General features: G+C 50.6%; 2 protein-coding genes across 3 annotated transcripts; one reads left to right on the plus strand and one right to left on the minus strand.

The window, feature by feature from the left end:
• The first annotated feature begins 283 nt into the window (after window positions 1–283).
• On the plus strand, window positions 284–6,512 carry DLK2 (delta like non-canonical Notch ligand 2). The gene is made up of 5 exons (XM_041404425.1): window positions 284–356; window positions 1,783–1,846; window positions 4,260–4,390; window positions 4,992–5,136; window positions 5,735–6,512. Exons 1-5 carry the CDS (start codon window positions 284–286, stop codon window positions 6,510–6,512), a joined length of 1,191 nt encoding a protein of 396 aa, XP_041260359.1.
• Window positions 6,513–8,365: 1,853 nt separating this feature from the next.
• ABCC10 (ATP binding cassette subfamily C member 10) lies at window positions 8,366–25,198 on the minus strand. 2 transcript variants are annotated; one of them, XM_041404423.1, is made up of 22 exons: window positions 24,873–25,198; window positions 24,302–24,498; window positions 22,006–23,374; window positions 20,553–20,780; window positions 20,193–20,349; window positions 19,355–19,494; window positions 18,816–18,895; window positions 18,496–18,667; window positions 17,408–17,506; window positions 17,002–17,191; window positions 16,559–16,636; window positions 15,978–16,169; window positions 15,536–15,671; window positions 14,967–15,162; window positions 13,899–14,242; window positions 13,564–13,733; window positions 13,096–13,175; window positions 12,437–12,690; window positions 11,981–12,126; window positions 11,431–11,528; window positions 11,119–11,231; window positions 8,366–9,142 (listed from the first exon to the last, which is right to left on the minus strand). In XM_041404423.1, exons 2-22 carry the CDS (start codon window positions 24,460–24,462, stop codon window positions 9,007–9,009), a joined length of 4,539 nt encoding a protein of 1,512 aa, XP_041260357.1. In that variant the 5' UTR covers window positions 24,463–24,498; window positions 24,873–25,198; the 3' UTR covers window positions 8,366–9,006. The 2 variants fall into 2 exon arrangements, with proteins under 2 accessions (XP_041260357.1, XP_041260356.1); XM_041404422.1 differs by having other exon boundaries at window positions 13,096–13,256.
• Window positions 25,199–26,943: the final 1,745 nt, after the last annotated feature.

Genomic DNA, 26,943 nt, shown 5'->3' on the forward strand with positions numbered 1-26,943 from the left:
GACAGCCTGAGCTATAACACACTCAGGACTGAGTCTGCACACTAGGTTCTCCTGTACACACATTTTCAAAAGCTTTTTAATTCTTAGTGCCCCAACGCTGACTTAGAGGAAGGAGTCTGGATGGAACAGAGGGGAGTGTGGTGACAAGGCTGTATAAAACTGGATGGTTCAACTCAAACTCCCAGGCAGCAGAGAGGAGGTGTTGGTGTGTCAGCCAAGGGATTTTGCTGAGCTTGCTCTTTTTCTCTTTGTAGGTGTTCATCTCGGTGGGGCCACACTGACCATGCTCAGGAGCTTCTGTCTCCAGCTCATGTCCTTGATTTGGATCCTCTTGGCCCATCACCAGCTTGTGCAAGGTGAGTCTGTGTAGACATGGGTCCATCTCTTTCATATCCATTTTTCCAAACCTGTCCTTGGCATTGCTGAAGTCTCCTCAGTTTTCCATGCAAAATTGAGAAGGTCTGACTTGGAAAAGCAGAAAATGCTGCCCACTTGTTAAATCACCTGAGTGTGACACTGGAGGCACCTTAGAAACTCTGCCCACAGGGATGGCAGTGCCTGAGCAGACTGGCAGAGACATCCCTGCTGCTCTCTCTCAGTTAGGGTGAATGGGTTCCCAAACCAATGAGCTTGCTAGGGGGAAGGAGGTCCCAAAAGTGAACAGCTAACCCTGGATCCACTGAGACAAACTCCTTTCCCAAAGATTAGTTTGCTCTATCCCTGCTCTGGATAAGCAATGAATTCCCAAAGCCATGTGCCAGGAGAAATGGTTACAAATAGGAAAGGTGGCACTACCCAGGCTTGGGGCTGAGCAGTCCCAGGATGCTGCTCCAGCTCCATAGTGACTTGTTTTAGACGGCTCTGACCCTGTGCAGTGGGACCTGCTGCCTCACTGCAGCAAAACTGCATGCACAGGGGATTTCTTCCCCTGCTCATTCTCCCAGGCAGCACAAAATGTTGCTTGGGAAATCCTCAGTGCATCTCTAGGCATGGGGGCTTTACTCTGTTTCAGTCCAGGATGGAGGGGCTCAGGTAAGGATATGCACCTCCTGGGCCTGGCCTGCACAAGACTTGCACAAGACTTCTGGAGAAACCCCCCTGCTTCTTGACATCTGCTCTAGTTCTGCTGCTCATGGAGTCAGAGTGAACCAGCTCCCCTGTGGAGCTAAGATGCAAGCAAGTGATGGGGAAGAGGGGAAGGTGGAGATGAAAGGGAACACCTGGCACAAAGGAGAGGATGAGAAGTGGCACAGTGAGGCCATGGCTCAGTTACAGCTTCTGTGGCTTTTAAATAAATAAACAGAACTGGATACCTGGCCCCATGTGATGCCAAGTCCTTCTTCCCTGTACTGGGAGGGGAGTGCTGGCAACCAGGTCCCAGAAGAGGGCAGGAGCTCCTGTCAGACCACTCTATGCTAACAGCTGTCCCTGGAGATGGTGACATCCTGGGAGGTAAAGAAGAACCATTCTTTCCATTTCCATTCTTGTGCCCCTTGCAGTACTTGGCCCGGAGCTTTCCCACCATACTTGCTGCAAGACTGTGGGACTGAGGTCCCAGGTGGGTCAGTCCCTGTTACACAGGTTGTCTTAATGCACGGGCAACGCCAGCTCTTGCCCAGAAGGGCCCAAAATCTAAGGGAGGCAGCAGAGAAAAGGTGAGAGAGATGACCTCTCTGGGGAGAGGTAGGCTGAGCACTTAAGGAAACACCCAGAGCCATGGGCAGATCTGGAATCATCTATAGTCTCTGCTTAATCCAAGTCCCCATGTCTTTTTTCTTGTAGGGGATGACTGCAGTGAGCGCTGCAATCTCGCCCACGGCTGCTGTGACCAGGATGGGAAGTGCAGGTATGCCTTGTCTTGGGCTCTGCTGCTCCTGACTAACTGCTCTCCCTCCCTTGACACCGTGTCCCTGGTGCCTACATCCCTGCCCCGAGCTGAAGCACCTCCTCCTCCACTCACCCACACCTGGAACCGATGACTCTGCTCTCTTCTTACCTGACACCCTCTGGAGTGAGAGATTTTGATGCCTCAGCCTCTTGCTGGTCCCCTCTTGCCTTTGCTCCAGTGCTTCCAGGGTGCCCACCTTCACACACTGACCACTGTTATTCTGCTGAGCCCTTTTTGTCTAGAGGGAAGCCTGGCCGTGCCTGGGTGATGGGAAGCAGTCTTTAGGCTCAGATGTGATGGAGGAAAGTCATCAGGCAGCAGGGCAGGCATAAGGGTTGGCCAGCTTGCTGGGCCTCCTCGCTGGTTGAGGTGGAGGTGCTCTCCCTGGGCCATGGAAGAGAAGGGCTTCCAGCCATGCATATAACTGAGGGCTTCAGGGGTCCCCTCTCAGAAGCCTGAGCTGTGGTGGGGATCTCTGGATGTTTTTCATAAAGGGTTTACCAGCAAGCTGTGAACTACAGCAGCAGAAGTGCATATGTGGTACTTGGCATCCCAGCTCTAGCTGGTGCCCAGATCCCACAGGGTTCAAGCTCAGAGCCTGACCCTGCACTTCAGCCTGGGAAGCACCACATGACTGCTGTGGGCTGCCACAGCCCCACTGCCTGTTGTCCCCTGTAGGGCCATCTGGAGTCCCCACTCTATAAGGCAGCACCAGGAGGCTTTGGGCTGGCTGGGACACCTGTGGCTGCAAGGGGACAGACTGCCCAAAGCCACCCTGTTCTCCTCACCAGGGCATGGTCAGTCCCCTTTCACAGAACTGCCCCTGGTGTCACACCACACCTGGGCCACCTCTTGTTCTTGCTGACTGCTGCATCAGGCTGTGTCCAGCTCTGGTTTGGCTGGGCCCACATTTGCAGCTGCACAGAGCTCCTCCCTGAGCCCTTTCAGCAGCTGTGGCTGGTTGGGAGAGCAGGGTGCTGCAAAGCCCCCGTGAGAAAGGCCACATGTCACCATGTGGCAGGGTGTCCCAGCTGCAGATCTTTCTGCACGTGAGTTGCTGCTGCTGATTTCAGGCCTCCAGAGCATTTGCTGAACCTTGTGTTTTGGCAGTACCTCAAAATCACCTCAAACTCAGGGAGACTTGGCTGCTTACCTGGCCCCCTTCCTGGCAATTTTTAGGTTGGCCAGCTCCCTTTCAGAGTAGTGGAAGAGTTGATAGCACCTGCTCCTTGCAGGTACTGGGGGGTAGGGGTGTCCACATCCCTCTGCTCAGGGCTGTCCAGGTATGAATGTATTTCCCCAGAATATACCAGGCACGTGGTATCACCTCCAGTCCCATTGAAAAGCCTCTAATGTGTGTATATATATGTATTATTTTTACCATTTTCCTCACTCCTCATCTCTTTGGAACAACATCCAGATGACAACAGGCATCCCAGGTTTGAAAGTGCAGCTGTGGGATAGCCCAAAAAAACTGCAGTCACCACACATTGTGCTGAAAGGAGCCCCAGCCATGAAAATGAACCCCCTTCCTTACTCTAGGAACTGTGTTGTTCTTGTTGGGTTTCATTTTGTGCTGGTTTGAGTATATCTTGTGTTGTGGCTTGGTGCCACCTCCTCTCAGCTCTCATCTTGTTATCACTTGCTTTCTGCCTTGGAGCTGGCAGGTCTGAGGGATGCCTGCCGCTGGAGCAGTGCAGCTTAGCTTTACTTAGGCATTGCCACTGCCCTGCTCTTCTGGGGCCAGAAGGCTCGCTGTGTGCTGCAGGCTCTCCCATTGTGCTGCCCTTGTGGGCTGGCTGAGAAGTCTATTCTGTGCACTAGCCAAAGCCAGCAAGGTTTCACAGCTGGCTTACAGTGCACTCCAGACAAAAAATAACACACATTATTATGCAGAGAGGAGCAGTGGAACACACGGACCTCAGCAGCCTCTTGGCCCTTTCTCTCAGGAAGCTCAGGGTTAGGGATGGGCTTTTCTCTGCCTGTCAGAGTGGCTGCCTGCTGTGGGAGGTATGGGAATTACTGAGCTAATGCAGCAGTGTGTATGGAGTGGCTGGTTGGAGGAGAGCAGAGGGATGTGGGCAGTGAAAGTGAAGCTGCTGAGCTCTGCTGCTGGCCACTCACCCTCCCCGGCTGCAGGGGGTGTCTGCTCCTGCTCTGTCTTGCTTGCTTCCTTGGACAGATGAGATGCCAGTACTTAGCTCTGCAGGAGGGAGCTGGAGGTCCATGGGGCCTTTGGGAGGGTTTCTGAGCACAGCTGTATCTGTAGGAGCCCTGCACAGCACACAGACAGCTTTTCTGCAAGCCCCTGCTTGGATTTGATTTGATTTGATTTGATTTGATTATGCTGCTATGCCCTGTGCTCCTGCAGGTGTGACCCAGGCTGGGAGGGGGAGTACTGCGAGGAGTGCGTGCGAATGCCGGGCTGCCTTCACGGCACGTGCCACCAGCCTTGGCAGTGCATCTGTCACTCCGGCTGGGCTGGCAAGTTCTGTGACAAAGGTGAGTCGTGGGCTTGAATCCCTGCCTCTGGTGCTGAGGGCAGAAGCCCGGCACATCCTCATGGATATTGTCAGCCAGCGTAGCCAGAAGCCACCTGGGTGATGCTGTTTTGGCTGCCTGGGAGATGGGATGTTGCCTGGCAGCCACAGCTGGGACCATTCCCTTCCTGCAAGAGAGGTCAGACTGCTGTCATTTGTTCCCTGGTGGTATGGCAAGAGCTGGCATGACACTGGCCAGCCTCAGGAAATGGGGCAGATCAACTCATTGCATTTCCCGTGCTGCATCAGGACTCTGAGCAGCATTCCCTGCTTTCCCCCACAAGGCTTCCTGCCTTCAGCAGGTAGCTGGGGACTCCCCTTCTCCAGCCCCAGGGACTTGTCTGTACCTGGGGGTCTCCACTGGTCAGACAGTTGGCATGCACTGCATCTTCACAACCACACAGGCACTGCACTTCTGTTGCTGCAGGTGCCTGTTGGAGGGGAGAAGAGAGAAGCTCCTGCCATTTCCCCATCCCCAGGGGGTTTGGTGGGTTGTGTTTGCACTGAGTTGGCCACATCAACCCTCTTTTCTCCCTCATTCACACCATTTTTTTTCCCCTCAGACATACACATCTGTGAACACCAGTCCCCCTGCCAGAATGGGGCACAGTGCATCTACGATCGGGATGGGGAGTATTCCTGCTTGTGTCCAGAAGGCTTCCACGGGAAGGACTGTGAGATGAAGACAGGGCCATGTGAGAAGGCAGGGTGAGACACTGCAGTGAGATTACAGACAGCATTTACTTCGGGTCACACACTGCCAAGTGGAGGCCCAGCTTGGCTCTTTACCTGTGAATTTCCATACAGTAATGGAGATAAGCCAAAATCACCTTTGGCTTTGGTTTAGCAGAGTGCAGTGCACAGTCCCACCAGGATAAGGGCTTTGTTGCAATCTGAACAGATGTCCTTGCTGTAGGAGGACAGGAATTTGTTCATGATGCCTGGGACATCCTATCTCCCAGGTAGCCAAACTGCTGTAGGCATGATGAGCTGACATCCATGATGCCCTTGGGGAGCATCAGGAGGGCATGTTTCCTCTTCAGATCATAGTGCTGAAGACCCTCCCTGGTGGGTGGTGGGCCTGTGCACAGCCACAGCCTTTGAGAAGGTCCCACAGCCTCTCACTCAAGGAGACAGAAACTCCCACCCAGTCTTCTCCTAGAGATAGCTGCCCCCACAGAGAGAGAGCTGGACACACTGACCGTGCAAGCAGCTCTGTGTGTTTACCTCAGGTACACCCCTAGGGTAGGGGAAGCTGCTTGTTTCCAGGGCCATGACCTATCCTGTCCTTGCTCTCTGCACACAGGTCTCCATGCAAGAATGGTGGGCAATGTCAAGACGAAAATGGCTTTGCCAGTAACTTCACCTGCCGGTGTCTCGCTGGCTTTGTGGGGGCTCTCTGTGAGCACGATGTGGATGACTGCCTGATGCGCCCCTGTGCCAACGGGGCCACCTGCCACGACGGCGTCAACCGCTTCTCCTGCCAGTGCCAGGTGGGCTTTGAAGGGCGTTTCTGCACCATCAACATCAACGACTGCGCCAGCCAGCCGTGCAAAAATGGGGCAAAGTGCTATGACCGCATCAATGACTATGACTGCTTGTGTCCTGACCGTTTCACTGGCAAAACCTGTGAGATCTCTGTCCCTGAGCCCACCTGGTCTCCTGCCTACCACCCTGCAAACCCTGAGAATGCTGGAGGTGTGAAAAGCACCACTAGTGAGACGCCGGGGGTGACGCAGCCAGAGCCCATCAGGACTGTGGTCACAGGGCGGCGTGTGGCCAACCACAGCGAGAAAGAGCCGGGGGGAGGGTTGTTGAAAATCTCTGTGAAGGAGGTGGTGACCCAAAGGGACTCAGGGCTGAGTGAAGCCCAGCTAGTGACAGTGCTGGTGTTCGGGGTGCTGACAGCAGTGCTGGTCCTCATCACTGTCCTGCTAATGCTGAGGAACTGGCAGAGAGGCCGTCAAAGGTCAAACTGGTGCCAAAGCCCTTCTCAGGCTGCAAGAAAGCTCCAAGACCAGGAGTGTCAGGTGGGAATGCTCAACACCGTCTTGATTGAGCCAAGGAAGACCACAGAGCTGTGAGCTGCGAGGACTCCGAAGCAGACCCTGGCAGGTCATCATGCTGGCAAACCCCTTGAACTGCACCCTGCGGAGCCATGCCGGCACCGACTGGGCAGCGGGGAAGGGCTCCCAGGGCAGCAAACATGTCAACAAAACCTCGGGCGTTGAGCATTGGTGTGATGGCCCTGCCTGGGTCTGAGCTGTCTCCTGTCTGGCTGGCTCAGCTGGCACGCAGGGGCATTTGAAGGCAGGGCTGTGCTGGGCCAGCCCTGCAGGGGAGCAATGGTGTGCTGCCCGCAGCCACCCGTGCCACACGAGCACCGCTACCATCTGCTCCAGCACTCAGAAACAGGACAGGCAGTGCTGAGGAGGGCACAGCCCTCTTGCAAGCCCAAATACTGCCAGACCCTTTGTAACTCCTCTCTGTGACTACGGGAAGGGGCTTTATCCTCATTTCTGCTGGTGTTGGGATGCTTCTCCTGGGGCCTTTGATACAGTTGTGGCTGCATGGGTCTCCCTGCCGCAGTACTGTATGGGGTAGTTCCTGGCTGTTTCTGGAGGCTGTCATTTCAGATGCCATGTCCCTAGGGAACGAGCAAACACCCTTGCTCCCTGGCCTTGTGGTTCTGTGAGCCTTTTGAAGAGACTTCAAAAATCATTGCAGGTCTCATGCCCTTCTTCTGCCCTGGCTGATGCACCCTCCTCTTGCTGTCAGACTTGGGGGTCACAAACATATTCCGTACTTTCCTCCTGATAATCCAGGGGTCTCTTTGACTCACTTACTAAGCCGTCCTTTCTGGTCTGGCCACAAATGACCAAGATCCTTTGCCTCTGCAGTGTGCAATTCTGCCTCACTATTTGCTCTCCTCTGGGCCTGAGCTGGTCCTTCTCATATGTCCTCATAGGTGAAGCTGGAGCTCGACAAGGCTGTACTGTGGCTGGTTCAGGAGCAATAGAGGATCCAGGTCCTCCTTTGCTGTCCCATTGACTCTGAGGCAGGCAGCTGGCTCTAACCTCAAATCACTGCAGCATTTCTCAATACAACAAAGGCTAAACTCCCCACAGTGGATGTGAGCCTGGGATGAACACAGGAAGCAGACACAAAACTGCCTTCTCCACCATTGCTAAAACATGGCTAAGAGGCAGCAGATGGTCAGGTCACTTAGCCTTTGTAAAAGATCTATTCCTGCCTGTGCTGGTCTAGTGTGCAGCAATGAGTGCCTCTCTCCCAGGACCAGGGATTTCTCTGCCTCCTCATGGGCATAGGTGGTTAAGCAGAGGGGCAAAACTCTCCACAACCCAAACCCTACTACTGGCTTGTAGGGCTGCAGAGCTGGGTTCAAGGTGGTGTGAAGTGAGCCAAGAAGTGAATGCTCAGGCAGGAGTGAGACCTGGGAGAGGGGACTGAGGCTTCATCAGAAAGATTATTTTTTTAATACATGGATGGATTATGTACCTTTATCAAATAAAACAAGTACAAGCTCAGAAACAGTGTATCAGAGAATCATAAAACAATTTAGGTTGCAAGGGACCTCTGAATACCAATCTCTTGCTCTCAGCAGATCCAAGTAGATCAGGTTGCTCAGCAACTTGCTGAGTATCTCCATCACTTCGCTGAAGAATGCAAAGCCAGACCATGGCACAGGAGTTGTCCTGCCTTATTCTCCATCTGCAGGGATGGAGATGGCTCCTACAGTTTCAGGGAAAGCAATTACACCTGTCCCTGGACAGCATAGCAAAGGTGTGGGCTAGGCATTGCCTTAAGAGTGTTGGGAAGAAGGGGTCCCAGGTGCCTATGGCAAAAGGAAGATCCTAAAACTGAAAGCAGCTGTGGGTTTTGTGCAGCTGGGAGCAGGGCAGGAGGGATAGAGAATTTCCCAAGAGTGTGGTCTTCAATAAACCAGCCTTAGAGGCCTTTAATGCAATTGCATTCTACTCCATTCAGGGAAAGGCCTTCTCCACTGAAAACCAGAGTAAAAGTAGCAAGGTCCTTGGATGCAACTTTCTGGGCATGGAAAAGCCTTCTGGGAATAGTAGAGATTAGGTAGGGTTGTCTTCGTGTAGAGAGGGCCCACTCTTGTATCTCATAAGGAAAAAAGTGTCTGGTGAGGAAAAGGGCCAAGGACCTGAATCAACAGCTTCACAAGGATATTTCCACTTTATTTTACATTGCATATGTCAGACTAAGTCTCAAACTAGGAGTTACTGATTCTTGAGTGAGTGAGTAGAAAATCCCTCTGTAATCAAAAAGGGAAGAAGCCTTGGAGAGGAGCAGGATCCCACCAACCAGGCTTGCATAACTCTGAACAGCAGGTCACATCTTCCCTACTAAAGGAAAGGCCACAGTGCCATACTCCTGTCCCTGAGGACACACAGCTGCTGCCTGCAGGCAGGAACAAGCTCCTCCCTCACCTCAGCAGCTCCTGGCCCTGCAGGGACAGCGCTGGTGTCTGAGGTGCCAGGAAAGCTAGGCATCCAGCTAGAAGAGCTGCCTGGGCTGAGCCCAGGAGGGAGATCATTGCTGCCTGCTGTGCAGGAGGTGCTGGAACAAGGAGCCATCTTTCTGGCTTAGGCGGGCGGGTGAATCCAGCTCTGCCACTCTCCCAGCTTGCATCACCAGCACACGGTCTGAGTCCAGGATGGTGTTCAGCCTGTGACAACAAATGCCAGGACACACGTTGTTGGATCTGAGGAGAAGCTCTGGATACTGCTTCCCCTGCTGTTAAGGGCAGCCCAAGACATGCCCAGCATTAGGAGCTGTGGAGGATCTCGCTCTGCACTCAAGGTGACAGTGCAGCTCCCCAGAGAGCCTCTGCTCGCTGCTGAAATGCAGCACCTCTTAGGAGAGCACAGTGATGCTTTCCAGTTGCTGGGCATGGCAGGGCACCAGGAGCGCAGAGGGAAGTTCTGTGGGGGGAAGCTCAGGGCATACCTGATTCTGGGGTTGCACAAAATGTCTCCATCCCCACAGGGGTTAGTGAGTTGCTTTATTTGCCCCAACATTTCCTCACCTGCCACCTCCCAAGGGCAGCAGAAATTGTGCATCAGCTGCTATTCCCCTGCAGTCTAGCATCTTTGCTTATGCTACCACCACCACTGGATTTGTACTTGCCAGTCAGCCAACCACAGGACCCACTGCACACATATGTGCCCAGGTCTGCCCGGACTGCCAGCAGAACAGCAGCCTCTGGCTCTGGATAGGGAAGACAGGACAGCAGGAATGTTTTTGCACAGTCATGCACCATTCAGTGTGAAACTACAGCCCTATGAAGCCACAGATCACAAGGAAGACACCACACAGGATTTGAGCAGGTAAAAGGCATTACGGAGTTCAAGACTCTGGTTACATGTTCACCTCCAAGAGAGTGCAGGCTACAGCACTGGAAATTACTTGGAGGGACAAGCACAGAGTCACCTCTCATCCTGGATTTTACCCAAAGCTGAATGGCATGGAAAAACCATGGATATAAATCAACCCCATCATCACCTTTCTCTCCTTACTGTTCTCCCCCATTGCTTTTCATCCCATGGAAAAGGGGCTGGGACCATCTTCAACTCAGTCTTGTTGCTTTGCCTTCTGCCACTCCTTCCTCTGCTGTTTCTCTTTTTTAATTACTCCCCCATCAAAGGTGGCCTCCCCACACCCAACCCAAACACACACCTCAGCCCACAATGCCCTTGCACTTCTACTCTATTTATGCTTAACATCCCTAGTGTAGGAACCACATTCCCTTCACACTCCTCCTGCCTCCCTCCTACATAATGTATTTAACAAGACCCACTTGATTCACTTGCCAAGCCCAGCCCACCCAGCCTGTCATCCATCACTCCCACTCCTGTGCAGCAGGACATCAGCCCCTGCCACCTGCTCATTTGATTTTTATTTTTGTGGTAACCTCTGTGCTTTGGAAACACCCTCCATACAATTGCATAACCCTCCTCCAAATGCTCCTCCACTTGGCAAGAGTAAGAGAAGAGAACACCACCTAATGCTGATCCATCCCTTCTCTGCAGTATTCATGTTTTGCCCTCCTCTCTCTGGCTGCAACCATCCACTGCTTCTACTCTCCATCTCTCAGATATGAGACAATCACTGTTGTCCTGTCCTGCCTGGGCAGTGTCTATCTCACTGGCATAAGGTGCAGGCTGGAACTGAAACTCAGGATTTTGGAAGACACAACCATCCAGTAGCTGGCTGCAGCCCTTTGCTGCTGGCTGTCCTGCACTGCCCTCTACCGAGCCAGGGACACCTGCTCCTCCACTGTCTCCACATTGCCCCTTTCCACACGATAGTTCTCCATTATGCCTCGCCCTAATGTGGCAGAACAAGGAACAATTCGCCTGCCCTACTGATGCCCGCAGGCAGTGCCCAGGAAGAGAAATCTGTGACAGGATGCTGCATTTTGCCCTCTGCTGGCACCAACTTCTGGGTACAACATTTTCCCCTTTTCACATCCAGTTGTTCCCAGCACCCAGCAGAAAAGGCAAAAGGCAAGGTCCAGCCTTGGCACTTGAAAAGCCTTATCACAGTGACCTCCGTGCTCAGCTTGGGGCCCAGGCATGGCATGTGCAGCCACCTCTCCCTGTGAGTGGCAGGATGACTTTAGGCACAGAGGTTCTTCCATACCTGTGAGCAATTGTCAAAACAGTTTTGTCAGCGAAGCGCTGGCGGATGGTCTGCTGCAGCAGCTGGTCTGTCTTCTGATCCACACTGGCTGTGGCCTCATCGATGCACAGCACCTGCCAGGGACAGAGAGGGAAGGGGGCTTCCAAGCAGCACAGCAGAGACCCCACTCCCTGGCTAGAGACAGCCTGAGAAGTTAGCACAGGGTACGTGTCCCCATGACACCTCCAGCTCTGCAGCGCTCTGCTCTGCTGTCCCCAGACAGCCACCAGCAGGTCCCTCTCCCCCTTGCTCCGATGAAGGCAGTGAACTTACCTTGGCCTGTGTCAGGATGGCTCTGGCCAGACACACCAGCTGCCTCTGTCCCACAGACAGACTCTTTCCCCTCTCTCCCAGCTCACTGTCCAGTCCACCTGCAGGGATCGAGATTAACAGTCACCTGCATCATCTACACAGGGCCCCAAACAGCCCCACCAGTCCAAGATTTTCCCAGTAGCACACAAAATCCCCATTCTGCTCAGGCCCAGGCCTTAGGAACTAGAGCCTTTACACTTAGACAAGAGCAACATCTGGCACAGTTCCCTTAGAACTAAGGCCTGGCTTATCTCTCTGCTACTCCTCTAACACCCATTGAGGCCTGGTCTCACCAGCAAACTTCTGCCACCCAATCCATCACCTGCCAGTCCATTTGCCTCTAAATGTCACGTAATGCCACTGGGTCCCACTTACCTGTTCCCACACTGGTTCTAACCTTGCCTAACCCATTCCCTACTGCATCCACCTCAGCTCCCTGCCCGAGCTAAGGCCTTCCCTCCTCTTGCAGAATGCACACTCATCAGCTGCTTCTCACTGGTTTCCAACTCACCCATCTGCATAACAGCATCCCACAGGTGGCACTGCTCCAGCACCTCCTGGAGCTCAGCATCCGTCCGTTTTCCTTGGGGGTCCAGGTTTTCTCTGACTGAGCCACTGAACAAAAATGGATCCTGTGGGATGATGGCCAGCCTAGATCTGCAAGTAAACAAAAGCTGAAGGCTCATGGGATGGGGTCTGCAGAAAAGCAAAGATCTGCTACTTCTTTTTTCATGGGGTGTCTTAGTTTGCTACAAATCTCAGAAGCACAGAGACATGGGTCACATATTCAGCCTGGTTTCCTTAGCACAACTGTCGAGAAACGACAGAGAGACTCGTAAAAAGCTACCACAGTCAGAAAAGAGGGTGCCACAACAGTCAGTCCTTTGCTCCTCACTCTTTACTTTGGCATGCAGCCACTGACAGCTCTCAGCCACCATCAGCTGCCCTTCACTCTGCTCAGCCATACCTCAGCTCCTCCAAGCCCACCAGCTGGCTGTCAACACCATCGAGGAGAATCTGGCCTGATTTCATCTCCATCATACGGAAAAGGGCCAAGAAAAGGGTGGATTTCCCAGATCCTGTGCGACCCACAATGCCCAGCTTCTCTCCAGGGTAAACAGTGAAGCTCACACCATCAAGTGCATTAGGCAAGCCTGGTCTGTATGCCAGGACCACCTGCTGGAACTCCACAAGCCCCTCACTTGGCCAGTCAGCAGAAACCTAAGAGGGATACACAGGTGAGAAAGGGCATGATAATGATTGATTGTCGTCTTCAGCATTGCCTCCCCACAGTTCAAGCCCCTTTAGACACTTGCTTGGCTTCTGAGCAGAACCAACAGCCCAGTCCCACCTCCAGCCCACTCCTAGGCTTGTTCTTCCATCACAGCTTGCATCTAGCACCCATTCTGCTTCCCTACTCCTTCCCATCACTCCCACCTTCACCAGTTTCTGCTGGAGATTCATCCTCCCCAGGAGATACACCAGTAAAAGATGAGTGATCAAGGTGGTTTCTGTGGTGAGTGCCCTCCACCCATTCACTGGCACCCTTTGATCTCCCCAGGGCACAAGTGCAGGGCAAAGAGCCAGAAGATGGGCCAGTACCTGAGAACACATCTGAGCTTTTACCTGGACCAATTTATCCTGAGGCTCCAAGGGGATGTCTGTGGTGTACTCCTCTGTCCGCTCCACACTCACCATCATCATCTCTGTGTGAGTGAAACTGTTAATGAGGTTTGAGAGCAGGTTTGTGACAGACAGGGCATATGACAGTGCCAGGCCCACAAGTCCTGTGAGGACAAAAGCAGAAGCAAGAGTGTTAGTGGCAGGGAAGGAGCTGACATCTTGATGGGCAGACAAAAAAAAAAACAAAGGAAAAGTCAGGACTGTGAAGTCTGGGGTCACACTTGAGGTTGGGGACACACAGGAGCAGAGACAGGAACTGAAGCACTACACTGTGGGTGACTTGCTAGCAACAGGAAGCAGGAGCTCTGGATTTTACCTCAGTGTAGGAAAATGTGTAGCTCTGGGCTTGGAAAGGAGGAACCCTTTGGGCACAGCTTAGAAGTAGACATAGATCAGTCCCTGGCAGTCTACCTGGATTTCCCAGCTGCTTCTGGTGCTGGATGATGGCAATCCCTGCTATAGCAGTAACCACAGCAACCCCAATCATCTGCAAGCGGATGTCCAGCCACTCCATCACTGTTTCGCTGGCAAAGAGACAGCGCTGGTTCTGCTCCAGATGCAGCTGATTCTCCAACTCAAACCTGTCAGGCACACAACAGAGGTTTGCATCACTCAAATTCCTCTCCTGCTGCCCCAGAAAAAGGCACTCCAGCAACCCTATAACCAGACCCACAAGAAGAAGGCCTTGACCCATAAAGCCAAAGCTCTGAGCTCTGTCTCTCTGGGTGCTTGTGCTTCCTGCTCACCTCTTTGTTGCCTGCATGGCTCGGATAGTGCTCAGTCCCGACAGGGTCTCTGAGAAGTGTGTGTAAATGGGAGACAGGGTGATGCTCTGGAGGCGCTTGAGCTCCCGGGACGTGAATCGGTAATAGCGCTGAACAAAGAAGTAGACTACAGCCAGAGGGAGCAAGACCAGGCCAATCCAAGGGAGGCCATAGGTCATTATCACCAGCATGCCCAAGAGCCCGTAGATGTTGGCTAGGAAGATGTTGAGGATAAATGGCAGGCTGTCATCCACACAGTACACGTCTGAGGAGAAGCGGTTCAGGATCCGGCCTGTTGGTGTGGTGTCAAAGAAGGTGACTGTGGCCTGGCAATAAGGGAACCAGACAGTAAGAGCCAGTCAGCTGTGCTGAGATCCAACCACAGAACAGTGTGCAGGAGAGCAGCACCAAGGGGAGCAGATAAGGCCACAAGGAGGTGGCCACCACAAGCCACTTCCTTACCTCAGCCTCCAAAGCCAGCATCCACTAGCAGCCAAACAACTCACGCATTGTTTGCATGGTAAAAGGAAGCACTCCTTCTGTATCAAATGGCTGACAGCTACTGAGAAAGCAGGCACTCAGACACCATGAAGGCCCAATAGTAGTGAGGCAAATCTAGCCTCTAATCTGAACTTCCATCCCCTAATCCTAACGCTGAGGACCCAAGGAAGCCAAAAACATTAAGTTATCTGACATATGCCAGCATCAGCCCTAGATCTTGCTTAATAACTCCTTCCAATCTCATCTAAACCTGAACTCACCATCCTGGAAAAGCTACTTTGACTTGACTGGCTATACAGCTAAGGCTAATGAGTGAACAGATGCAGGTGGCAGCTTTAAATCATCCTTCCATGGAATGAACAGGACACATTTTGAACCCCGCTTACTGGACCCTTGTGCTGGCTGTGGTGCATACACCCCTTTTGAATACAGTCCTACCAGCCAATACCAACAGAAACCTTAATCTATCTCCCACACCCATACTCCCAGCTATGAGAAGAATGGCAGCTTGCAGGAGCCTCAGCCTGCCCTGGACTTTGTGCCCATTACCTTTAGAACCCTTTGGAGCAGTCTGTTGTGAATGACACTGGCAGCACGGAGAGCACCACAAGCAAAGAGGAACGCCCGAAAAATGGTGAAGAGGGAATTGGCCCCTGCAATGCTCCCATAAACTATCAGGTAGAAATTCACATCCACTGAACCATTGGGAGGGGCTGGGGTCTTGTCCAGATCTTGAATGGGGGAACTGGAAAAAAGGAGGAAGATATGAATCTGCCATCATCTTCCTGACAGTAAACTCACAGACATGAGAACCCAAGACCATACTCCAGGGGAAATCAGGATACTTTAGCCTGATAACTCCTGTTACACCCCTTTGGCATGTTGGGACAAATACTCCAATTACTGTGCAGCTAGGGGTCTTCCATGAGCCCCAGCTAATGTGCCTTTTTGGCACATTATCAGGTCAGGGATTTTGATTCTCTTCGTCAAAGCAGCCAAACATATTCCCTGAAGTGAAGTAGTCAGTTTATCTATCCCTGCTCTTCAGGATCTTCACAGGAAATGCACTTAAGGACATTTCCTGCTCCCTTTGGCACCTCTGGATCATATTCACTTACACAAGCCCAGCAGTGGAGAAGAGAAGCAGCTCTGGGGAAGGCAGGGAAGCTGAGCAGGCCATCACAGAGGTATTTGCTGTCTGGGATATGCTGGAGATCCAGTATGACAACCACCAATCTGACACATTTCTGGATGCTACAGAGAAACACAGACTATGTAAAGAGAAATTCTGCTTCTGAATCAGCAAACATGAAGCTGACAAACTGAAGGGGAAGCTGCTGGACAACTTTTGCTTAGTCTTGCTGCCCAGTATAGTCTTCCCCATTAGTAGTAGAGCAGGAGCAAGTGAACAGCCTTGAGGCGCAGCAGTGACACAGCACTGCTACAGAGGTGAGTGCTTAAAGCCCTGGTGTCTTTCCTTCTGGACTCCGTGCAACCAGGGAATGAGACAAGAGGAGAAGAATGTCTAAAGAGAGATGTGCTGCTGGGTCACTGCCTTACCTTGCATCAGGAACAGTGAGAAGAGGATTGATATTGCTAAGCAGCTGCCCATTGCCATCCAATAGGCCTTGTACACCTGAAAAGCCACTGCCCCTTCTTTCTTCTCTTCCTCCTTGTGGATGAGATAATTGTTTTGGGTTGGTTCTTCTGCCTCTGTCTTTATGGCCTCTTCCTGTCCCTGTTCATTAGGGGCTGTGGGTATGGATGCAAAAGCAAAGGTCAGTGCAGTGTTAAATTTTTCCTGCAGCTGTTCTTAAATGTGAACAGAGTAAGTCGAAACTATGAGGGACACTTTTTTTCCCTCCTCTCTCCTCTTTCAAGACAGGTGCACCAACCCTAGCAGTTCTTCATCCAAAACTGGACTACAAGCAGATCAACAGGTTCAAATACTGTTCCAGACCAATACCCAATGATATGTGAGCCTTCTGTCCTTCTGTGTATACACCACCCACATATCAGCACTGCCACAGCAGAACAAGATGATGGGAGCTCTCTCTAAAGCCAGCAGCCATCAGGTACAGGTTCTGTCTGGAAGGTCAGCTGTGCTGCCCCAGCTACCCTTAAGCTCATCAGGAACAGACCTTTATCCTTATCCCCCTTGTCTGCATCCTTGAACTTGGGGAAGGCTTCAACAAGTGGCAGGATATCAGCTGGTGTGCCTGCAAAGAGAGACATTCAAATTCTTCAGCATCTGTGAGGAGCAGGTGACAACTTTCCACCTTCCCACTGCCTCTTGCTCTGAAATGACCCAGTTTTGTTCTCTCATAGGATTCCCTAGGTCATACAGCAACTGTACCCTTGAAGGCTCCGCTCCATTCAACCTGTTACTCTTTCTGCCTCATCAGCTCCCCACATCTAGGGCTGTCCTGTTTAATCTGTATATCTGCATTCTCTTCCACCCCATCTTTGCACACATGCAGTGTTCTCAGTGTCCTCTTTTAACAGTGGGTTCCCCACAGTTAATCCTAATCCCCTCAAGCCATTCCAAGACACAAGTGAATGCCTGAGAAGACAGACAGTGTACCTGTCTTAACTATCCTGCCATTGTCCATCAGCAACAAGGCATCGGCCTTCTCCAAAAACTCTGTCCTGTGAGTGCAAAGGACCCTGGTCTTATGTTTGAGAACTCCAAAAATGCATTTCCGCATAATATGGTCGGCTACATCTGCATCAACAGCAGCCAGGGGATCATCAAGGAGGTAAAGTTCTTTCTCCTGGGAGGGGGACAAAAGAAAAAAGGATACAGCTGCTGGCCCTGCTGGAGCTGGCAGTGCTGTAAAGTGCAAGTGTCTCCATGTGGCAGCACCTTTAGGTTAGCACAATGTGCTTTAAAGACATGCTGCCAGAACTCACTGTACAGCTGAGTGCTTCGAGACTCTTTATATTTGACTCAGCAAGATCTGCCACACAGTAACTCCTTTGTTATTTACCTGGTAAACAGCTCTGGCAAGGGCTATTCGAGCCTTCTGTCCTCCGCTGAGCGTCACACCATTTTCACCCACCTCTGTCTGGTCACCTGCTGGTAAAATCTGAAATATTCAAGAAAATAATTTAGAAAGGGACAAGAAACTGTTTTGGGACCCAAAACTAGGACACAGGGGCCCCTCTCCAGTCTCTGGCAGTAATTTCTAAGGCTGACACCCTACCAATAGTTAAACAATGCAACAATCTCTACACTAGTTCTACAAACAACTGGGAAGGTTTATTTATGCAACAAAAATCTCTAACACTCCAGAATAGGGTGGTCATATCTTAACTACCCATTGAGAGCAACTTCTGGTCCAAGGCAATTGCACACAGTAATTTTCTGTGAGAGCAAGAGCTGTGCCTGCATCAAAATTATGTCAGGGTCCTTCCAAACAGAGTAGCAGTAAAAATGACCAAATTTCAGTATCTGGAAATAAGTCTCCTCTCAGTTTGGTAGCAGAGGTGTATTTTACAAAATCTCCAATAAAAATCGTGCCTTTACAGAGTATTCATCGTTCTGGCCAAAATAAACAGGAGCTGCTAAAGCCTGGTACTTCAGAAAATCAGGCACTAGCTTATAAACTGGGAGAAGGCTAGATTCATACCATATATACAGCCAGGTTTACTGGCTAATACAGTCATAAACCTCAAATTTAGAATATATGTCAGGAGCACTGACTCAGCCCTTCAAAACCCCAAAGAATTTGCTTCTGATCCTTCCCCCAAAAAAGCATCAGTTGCTGACAAGTTCTGCCTGAAAAACCCAACAGTCATCAGCCCTGCAAGAACAACTCCTTTCCCCAACATGAACAGCTTTTGGCTCAGCAGCAGAAGAAACCACCCAAAGTGCTACAAGATTGACTTCACACCTTAAAGAAGTATGGGCACGCTAGGAATGGTGTGGGCTTGGTAATCAGAGCAACACTGTGTGATGGGACATTGGAGCAGCAGCCTACACCCTGAAGCAATAAACACTGATCCCAGTGGGGCTCAGGATGGATGCAAAAGCCTGCCAAGAAGGCCCAGGCAGGTTTCCAGCCTAGGCACTCACATTTAGGTCCTCGGAGAGGGCACAGGCCTCCAGCACCTCCTCGAACAGCCTGGCGTCATATTCCCGCCCAAAAAGGATGTTTTTGCGGACAGTGGTAAACTGTATCCAAGGCTCCTGTGTGGCCAGACCAAATCCTTGCTCCAGGTCACAAACATACACTCGTCCACCTTGTCTGCAAGCACAACAAAAGTGGGTATAAAGGGCAACAAAGAAAAACTGCTGGCAGATCAAAATTACCCACAAGTTGGGATAGCACTGGACAATTCCCACCTGCTGTGGCATGGAGGGACCAGGCAGGGAAAACTCTTTAGACTACTTACTTAATGAGCTCTCCAGTGATGGCTGCAAGCAGAGAGCTTTTGCCAGAGCCAACCTTCCCAACAACCCCCAGGAGCATTCCCTGCAAAGGGAAATGAAAAGAAGCAACCTGATGTGCTAATGCAGGGTAGCTTGTCCAGATTTCTTGAGCCACATGTAGCCTGTAAGGAAGCTGACTGCTAGGACCATCTCATGTTCAGCAGTGCAGCTGGGAACAGTTGTCAGGTAAACCAGACCCCTGATATGACAGGACACAGATTTGCAAGGAGTGTTAACTCTAGAGGCCTGCTCTGTTCCCTGCCCAGTTGTCACCAGCAGCAACAGTAGAAAGCAAAGAGAACTAGTTCATCTCCTGTCTGTAAGCCATGGATGTTCTCTAGAGTCTTTCAACCTTTCAGTGTCCCATGCCTCTTGACCAAGAGAAGATTTTGCACAGCTCCTAGATTGAGGAAAACATGCCACCTCTGCTCCATTATTTCTAGTTTCCAGTATTTTTTCTCTAGTGCCATTTTTCTGTATTACCTCCCACGTCTTTGCTCACCTTCCTCACTGACAGGTTCTCGATGTGCAGTTGCAGAGTGCCTGTGGATGAGGGCTGACTGGTGCTTTCCTCCTGAACTGGCACCCATGAGAAGGCTGCACATTGCATCTCCATGGCAGTAGCAGTATCTGAAGGGCTATCTACAAGTGAAAACCCGAACAGCAAAGCACTGCTATGAGAAGACCAGAAAATTAAAGGCACCTGGCATCACAAACGTCATCAGCTTTGTTCCAAAATGCAGAGACCATGGATGAGGCACTGCATGTTGCCCCTAACCCAACCACAGAAGGAGACTCTTGCCTACTGACTTGCCCTTAAACTTATGCATCCCTTCTTCCAACCCTTCTGTCTCCAGCTCACACTAGACATACATGGCTGTCAGGGAGACACTGTAAGGATATAACCTGCTTTTATTATTGCTGAAGGTAAAAGAATGGCAGGGAGCTGACCAAAGGCAATGAAAGAAGGAAAGGGAACTAATATGGCTCAGGAGAGGGGCAGCCACTCAAGCCTTTCTGCCACGTGAAGCCAAGTTTGTTGATGCTTCAGTGTCACAAGAGCTTTGGTCAGAGGACAGAGCTGCTTGTTCTACTGGGACATTAATGTCTCTGTTGGGGCAAGCAGTGGCTTTTGGTTGGTAAAGTGGAATGTTATAGCCTTGTCTCCTGCTTTCCACAGAAATTAAGAGAAGTGTATCCACTTCACCTCTACCCAACTGAACATCTTGAATCACAGAGTGACAACCAGCTGCCCTCCAGCACTGCCCCTGGGCCTTGCACCTCTGCTCTGAATGTCTGCTGGCCAGAATCTCAGGCCTGGCAGATTCCTTAACCGTTACCTAGGGCATAATAAGCTTCCAGGTCCTGGTCCATGAGTTCAAAGAATTGCTGGATTCGATCCAGGGAAACTTTGGCCTCCAAGATCCCATTCAACACCCATGGGAAGGCATTGAGGGGTAGAATAAGCATCCCAACAAGGGCCAATGCTGTGAACACCTGCAAGGGTAAGGAAACAGCCATGAGCTGGAGCCAGCACCTCCCCTGTATCCTCCAAACAGCTTCACCAGTGAGAGCCTGAAGAGCTGTGGAGAGACATGGGCTGGGTTTATTTCCCAGAGCAGATGCCTCAGGATTGCAGTTCCACTGCAGACTGTGTTCTGCACAAGACAAGTCTGGACCTCTCCCTACTACCTACTCACCTTTGTGGCAGTGAGCTGGTGACCCAACAGGACATAGGTGACAAAGATGGCAATGGAGACAACAACAGGGAGTGCTGCCCACATGTACACGCACAAAGCATCCAGGTAACTGATGGCCCGTAACTTCTGCAGCTCTTCAGCCCGGCAGGATTTTATCTTGGTGCTGAAGTGCTTCTCCCAAGTGTAAAACTTGATCACACGAATGCCACACAGGAACTCTGTCATTAGCTGCAGGCAACGAGGAAAAGAACATCAAGGAAACAGTGCCCAGGCAACCTGGGCTGTGCCTGGGTGTGCAGTTGTCTCCTGCTAAGAGTCAAGCTAGAGATGTCAGGAACCATTTATTGCTAACAAAAGCATAAACTTAAGTGACAGCTACTGGAAACTTTGTGCTCATCCATCCCACCAGGCTTTTCAGCCACGCATGCTGTGCACAACCAAGGAAAAGGCAAAATATTACACTACTTTCCAAGTGAAAGATGAACAACACAGGTGAAGGGATGTGTGGAATTGCTAGCTCCCGCCTGGATACTATTTACTTGTGTTGACTTGACAGTGCCTTGAGATAACATCTGACTCTCAGGCCTGGTCCTGCCCTGACACAGCTGGTCTGTATCCAGAGCCTGGCTGGTTCATTTCCAGAACTCTGGTGTCCCTGCAGGATGCAGTCCTCTCATTTCTGTTCTCAGGCCAGCATATGTAGAGCAAGCTGACTGCGTCTCTGCCCAACATTAAAAAAAAAAATAACAAGAGAGACTTTATTCAGCAAACCAGTCTTACAACAGTTGGAGAAAGCTCAGCACAATCAGATACTACTCTGGTAGATGCACCTACTGTTGGGAAAGTAAGTATTTTTAAAACTGCCAACAGTTCTGACAGGGAGTTGACCTATGTTTCATGCTTCCAAAGCATGAGTGAAACTGCTGGCCCCTCAAATTAGAGATACAATGCTAAAAGGTGGGAATCAAATGTCTGACATGTGGAGAAGAGAGACGGCACTGCAAATAGGGGAAAAGCAGTAGAAAAGATGACTGAGAGTGCCATATAAAATTACATCCATGACCATTGCCTTTGTCTAGACTGAAAGCCACTTCATCTCTGATGGCATCACTGGAGCAATAGGATGGATGCGTATCTAGAGGAAGCCATCAGGAGTCTTACCTTTACTACACACAGAAAAGAAACTTGCAAGGGAACCTAAATTAGGGGACAAGATAAGCATTAAAGGTTCATGATCTTATGGGTGGTGAAACTACATCACCCTGAAACACTTTTGACCAAAAAGTGTGTGTGTGTGGATGTGTGTGCGTGTGTGGGTGTGCCCCTTCTACGTGATTCAATTGTGCTGTGATTCAATTAATCTGCCTTGGACCATGACTAGTGGCCAAGAAGCCAACGTTCTGGGACAAACAGGGAAAAAATACAAACTCAGAGAGATACCAGTGCCCCTCACCTTGACTCGTGTGTCCTTGTGTTTCAGCATCTTCTTGTTGTTCTCCATGATGAGGTTAGCTATGATCTTGTTGATGGGCACCAGCAGCAGAGCCAGGCCCACGCCTCCCAGAAAGGCTATCCCCACTTGCTGGTACAGGAGGTAAAGGGTAATGGCAAGCTGGACAGGCAGGCCCCACAACTCATGGAAGCTGTAGCAGAAGTTGACCAACCTATTGGTGTCCGTGCTCATGAAGTTGACAACTTCCCCCACAGTGAAGCGGGCAAGGCTGGCGCTGCTGACACGCAGAGCCTTGCGGTAGATGGCAGAGATGACGGCGGCCCGCACCATCAGCGCCATCTTGTTCATCTCGTACCTGAACTGGCTCCGCAAGACAGCGCCCACGAAGGAGCCAGCAAAGAGCCCAAGGGCATAAAGAATCCCATGGCTCAGGGGCTCCTGCTGTGACTCCATGAAGTTCACCAGCAAGTTCAGAAGCAGAGGACCTGAAAAATTCAGCAGACTGTCAGCCAGCTTGAGAAGTCCAAGGGTGTAGAAACGAAGCCCAAAGGCCGCATGAAGGACTGACAGGAGGCGCACGGCTTCCTGGGTGTGGTGCGGGCTCTCTGCAGCACCACTACTCCCATCACCTCCAGCAATGATTGGGCTGGTAAGAGACACTGTCTCCTCCTCTGCTTGCTGAAGAGCTGCCTTCTTCTGCCAGCAAGAGTAGAACCGGTCACAGACCCTGGCAGCCTGGAGCTGGTGAGGAAGCACGTAGACGTCCTGTGGCTGGTTCAGCTTCTGCTGATAGCCACGCTTCATAAGGGGGTTCATCCAGGTGTAAAAGAAGCGTGAGAGCCAGCTCTCACCATCTTCTGCCACTCTCTGCTGGCCAGGCACTGGGATCCCTGGCTCTGAGATGGGCTGGTCCTGTTGCCAAGAGTGATTGATGGAGAGGAAGTCTTGCCTGCCAGCAGCGGGGAAGAAGTAGCTGACCACATAGGCAAGCAGGGAGGCCAGCTGCAGACAGAGAATGGCGAACCTGGAGGAGGCACCAGGGTGGGCAGGCGTCCAAGCTGTCCCACTCTGGCAGTACCACACCAGTGTGATGATGAAGGAAGGTAGGGGAAAGAGAGTGAGGAGAGCCAGGGCTGCAGGGCCCCTGGTAAAGCCGTGAATGGACCTGCAGAGCATAAGAAGAGCGAAGCCATGCACCAGCCATGTCAGGGCAGCGGTGCCATTGGCCAGCACTTCCAGGTACACAGGGCCCAGCTCCTGCTGGGAGATGGTGGCTGGGATGGTGTCAGCAAGGAACAAGCCAGCAAGTACGAAGGAGGTAGCGATTCTCCACCTCCAGCTTGGCCTGCAAGGCACACCAGAGCCAGACCTTGAGGAAGAAAGAGCAGTGAAATAAATCACAGCTGGAATTCCACTACGTCTCAGTCAGTACTGTTCCTTCTTGCTCTCCTCTTCCCCATGTTTATACATCCACTCCTACTTAACCTTCTGGATACACCTCCCTAGATCTGTAACTTTTTCTGACTGTGGGCATTGCTAAACTACATCAGGTCAATACAGCCCACTCTTTGGTCAACACCAGAGATTTAGATGCTACCAAAGAAAAACATTTCTTTACAGAAATTTGTTTGCAAACTATGATATTTTGTGGTCAAATCAGACTCCAATCCTTAAAGATTAACAACAAGAAAAAGTATATTTAACCTCTTTAACACAAATTTTGAATTATTAAATTCTCTCTGTCACATCTCTGATCCTTGATTTCCTTGTCTGTTGGATTTTTATTTTAGAAACATTATTTTTATCACTGTGAGTTTCAGTGACGCTGTGCTTGTAAGGTCTATAATATATTGCCCATCCAAAATACTTCATTATCACTGGATTCTTTGGGGCCTTGCAGTATCACTGAATGTGTCATGTTTAGGAATTTCAGAAGAGGGTAAGCAGAAAAACAATTCTGCATTTCTCTAAACTCCTTATTGCCTTATATACATCTTCTATGCCACCTTGGATTTATATCCTCTACCAGAATACTCCCAGTTTCCCCAGTCCTCATTCACTGAAAAGGTTTCTAACTACTTGCTGTGATTTTATGCCCACAATCCCCTCTATTCTTTCTGCATTCCTTTCTGTACACTGAATTAAAATGGATGCTGACAAACATAATAGCATTATAATATTGTGTCCTTCCCTAATTACATATTCAGCACATGATAGGGAGATACAATTTCCAGCCTTTCCACCCCACCTCCAGTCCTGCATAGTAATCAAGAGCCAGACAAGTCAGTTGTCATACCTCGGAGTGCCAAGGAAGCAGGCACTGACCACTGCAAGGATCACATGAGGAATCACACTTAGTGTCAGCTGGTTAAAGCAATGGCCAACATTGCCACGAACCCACACAGGGAGAGGATCTTCTGGGCTGGTCCCACACAAACTAGCCAGGATGTTCTCCATCCTTTGCTGGTAGTTCAGTGTGAGAGACAGGATGCCCTAGGGTAAAGAAAATGCAGCATGAGGTAAAAAACATAAGAACTACAGCCCCAGTCCAAGATGGAGTGACGAGTAATTAACAGAAAGCTAGAAGCAAGTTCCTGGGTCATAGTCCAAGCCCGGCTATTGTTCACTCACTATCATATAATCTACTTCATAAATTGATCAAGCTCCAGCTGAAAATAAATTATCTTGTTTATTCCCTTAAGTCTTCCCAGGACTGCAATGCCCAGTGAGTTCGAAGCTTTCTCATTCCCAGGTTGAATTTTTTTTTTTTTTCCCATGGCAAGTTTATCCTCTAGAAGTAGTATAAGGAAGTATTTTCCTCTCTATGGATTGGCATGAAAAATATTTTGAGCTGCTTAAACAATAACCTTTTCATTGTATTTCCATGTTCACAACACTTCCCGCCAAGGTACTCCTTAAGGCAGCGTGTAACATGAAACATCCCCCAGGAGGCAGGGGAGGATGCTGGTGCCCATCCTGAGAAGCAGGATTCCTGTAAGCTACACACGACTGGCGAAGCAGCCCCGTCTGCGTGCCGCCCCGCGGGCTGAAGCACCCTGGCAATGCCTGGGCTTTGCAAGGGGTTTTCTGCTCGCGCCAGCCCGTCCCATCCCCATCTCCTGCCCGCGGCCGGCTGAGCGCCACGGGCCGGGCGCCGCTCCGAGCTGGGCAAGCAGCGGGGGCCCTGCAGCACCCGGCAGCGGCCCCAGCACAGCGCCCCGGCCGCAGCCCCGGCAGGGCGGGCCAGCCCCGATCCGGGCCCGGGCAGCGAGCCGAGGGGAGAGGCACCGGCGAGCCAATGCAGCGCGCTCTGCCCGCTCGGACTCCAGCCTTCCGCTTAAAAATACAAATGACCCAAACTAAAAGCTAGGCTCCAGCCATGAACAAGGGTGATTTCCCCCAGAATTCCTCTAGTTCTGTCCTGGTGATCATGTCCCTCCCTTCCTTCTCCTATGATTTTTGGCTCTCAGCGTCTGAACTGTTTGCATGCTGACAGACACCGGATGCACATTACAGACTTGCAGTGTCACCGTGTCAACCAGCACAGGAATATTTATGGACCACTGTGTTATCCAAACATCAGCAGGTATAGCCCAGGTGATGCTTTTACAGCTATAAATGTACTTTTACAGGTACAGCGTTCTTTGCTGTAGGCAGTACTACAAGATGAAAATAACATTGCTCTAAGAGCATCTTGCCAATAACACATCAGTCTACTCAGAGAGGCAGAGGTCTCCTGGCATAGTGAGAGATGATGTTAACCTAACACAACCCTCTGAATAACACAGGGCAAACGAATCCTCTCTGGTTCACCTGTGTCGTGTTCAGTAACTGTCTGGAGCATGAACACACATACAAGCAGCAACCCCAAAATGTGACACTCATTCTTTACTATAAGAGTATGTTGCTATACTCGATATACTCTTATATTTACTATAAGAGTATTGGGTTGGGGGAGTAAATGCACAACTTTCCCGATGAGAGAAAGCAAACTGGAGAGGACATCCATGCTCTGGACTATTATACAGTATCAGCAAAGTGCTGTAAATGTCATCACACTACCTAGCAATTTTAGCTGCTACTGGTGATTTTTATAGCAGATCATCTGAATGCTTCAACTGTCCCAAACCCTTCCTCAGTACTCTCTTGCCAGGGAAAATAAGCATATAACCACCACAGGTAGAAAACTTTACTTTCAACACGCAGCTCATCAGTGATACAACAAGCATTCTCTGAGCTTGGAGGTGTTATCAGTGCAGTGCTGAGGAAGGAAAATATCAGTGGCATTCCTGAGAAAACAGAGCAATCTGGCTAAGGGAGTGTGGAACAGCAGCTAAGAGCAAGAGCTCAGTGACCACACTACTCTCTAATCATAGCTTCCTTGAAAGGAGCAGGAGAGTGCATTTTCTACACGTCTCTCTCTCTCCCCCTCTCTCCTTGTTTAATAATCTTTTCTCACATGCCTGACAGCAATCTTTGTGTGTCAGAGTTGAAAGGCTGCCTTTACATGACCAAGCTACTCATACTGCACACTGTATTTGGCCAGCCTGCTCTTTTCCACAGGTCAGCCAAAGGTTTCTAGACTAAACTTTCCAGAAGAGGCCTTGAGAGTAAGTTTTATGTCCTCTCTGCTCAGGGAAGCTTCCCTTCAATGAAAATGCCGTGAAAGCAGCAAACTCTCAAAACAGCAAGTAGGGGTTGTGTGAGGTTGAAGCACAGAATTGCACACAAGTGAAGCTGATTTCAGATTTCATGGTTCTGATGTCTTATTTATTTCCAAATGAAAATAAACAAACCCAAACAACTTAAAAATGTCCAAAACCAACGAAACAAGTACTTTCTGTGTCTTAATAAGATACCAGAGAAATCCTCAGATATCAACAAAGGACAACCTTTCTCCCTCTCCTTTTCTGAACTAAGAACTGAGAACTAAGAACT

Source organism: Onychostruthus taczanowskii, unplaced genomic scaffold (assembly GCF_017590055.1).
Source record: "Onychostruthus taczanowskii isolate IOZ18803 unplaced genomic scaffold, ASM1759005v1 scaffold21, whole genome shotgun sequence".
NCBI lineage: Eukaryota > Metazoa > Chordata > Aves > Passeriformes > Passeridae > Onychostruthus > Onychostruthus taczanowskii.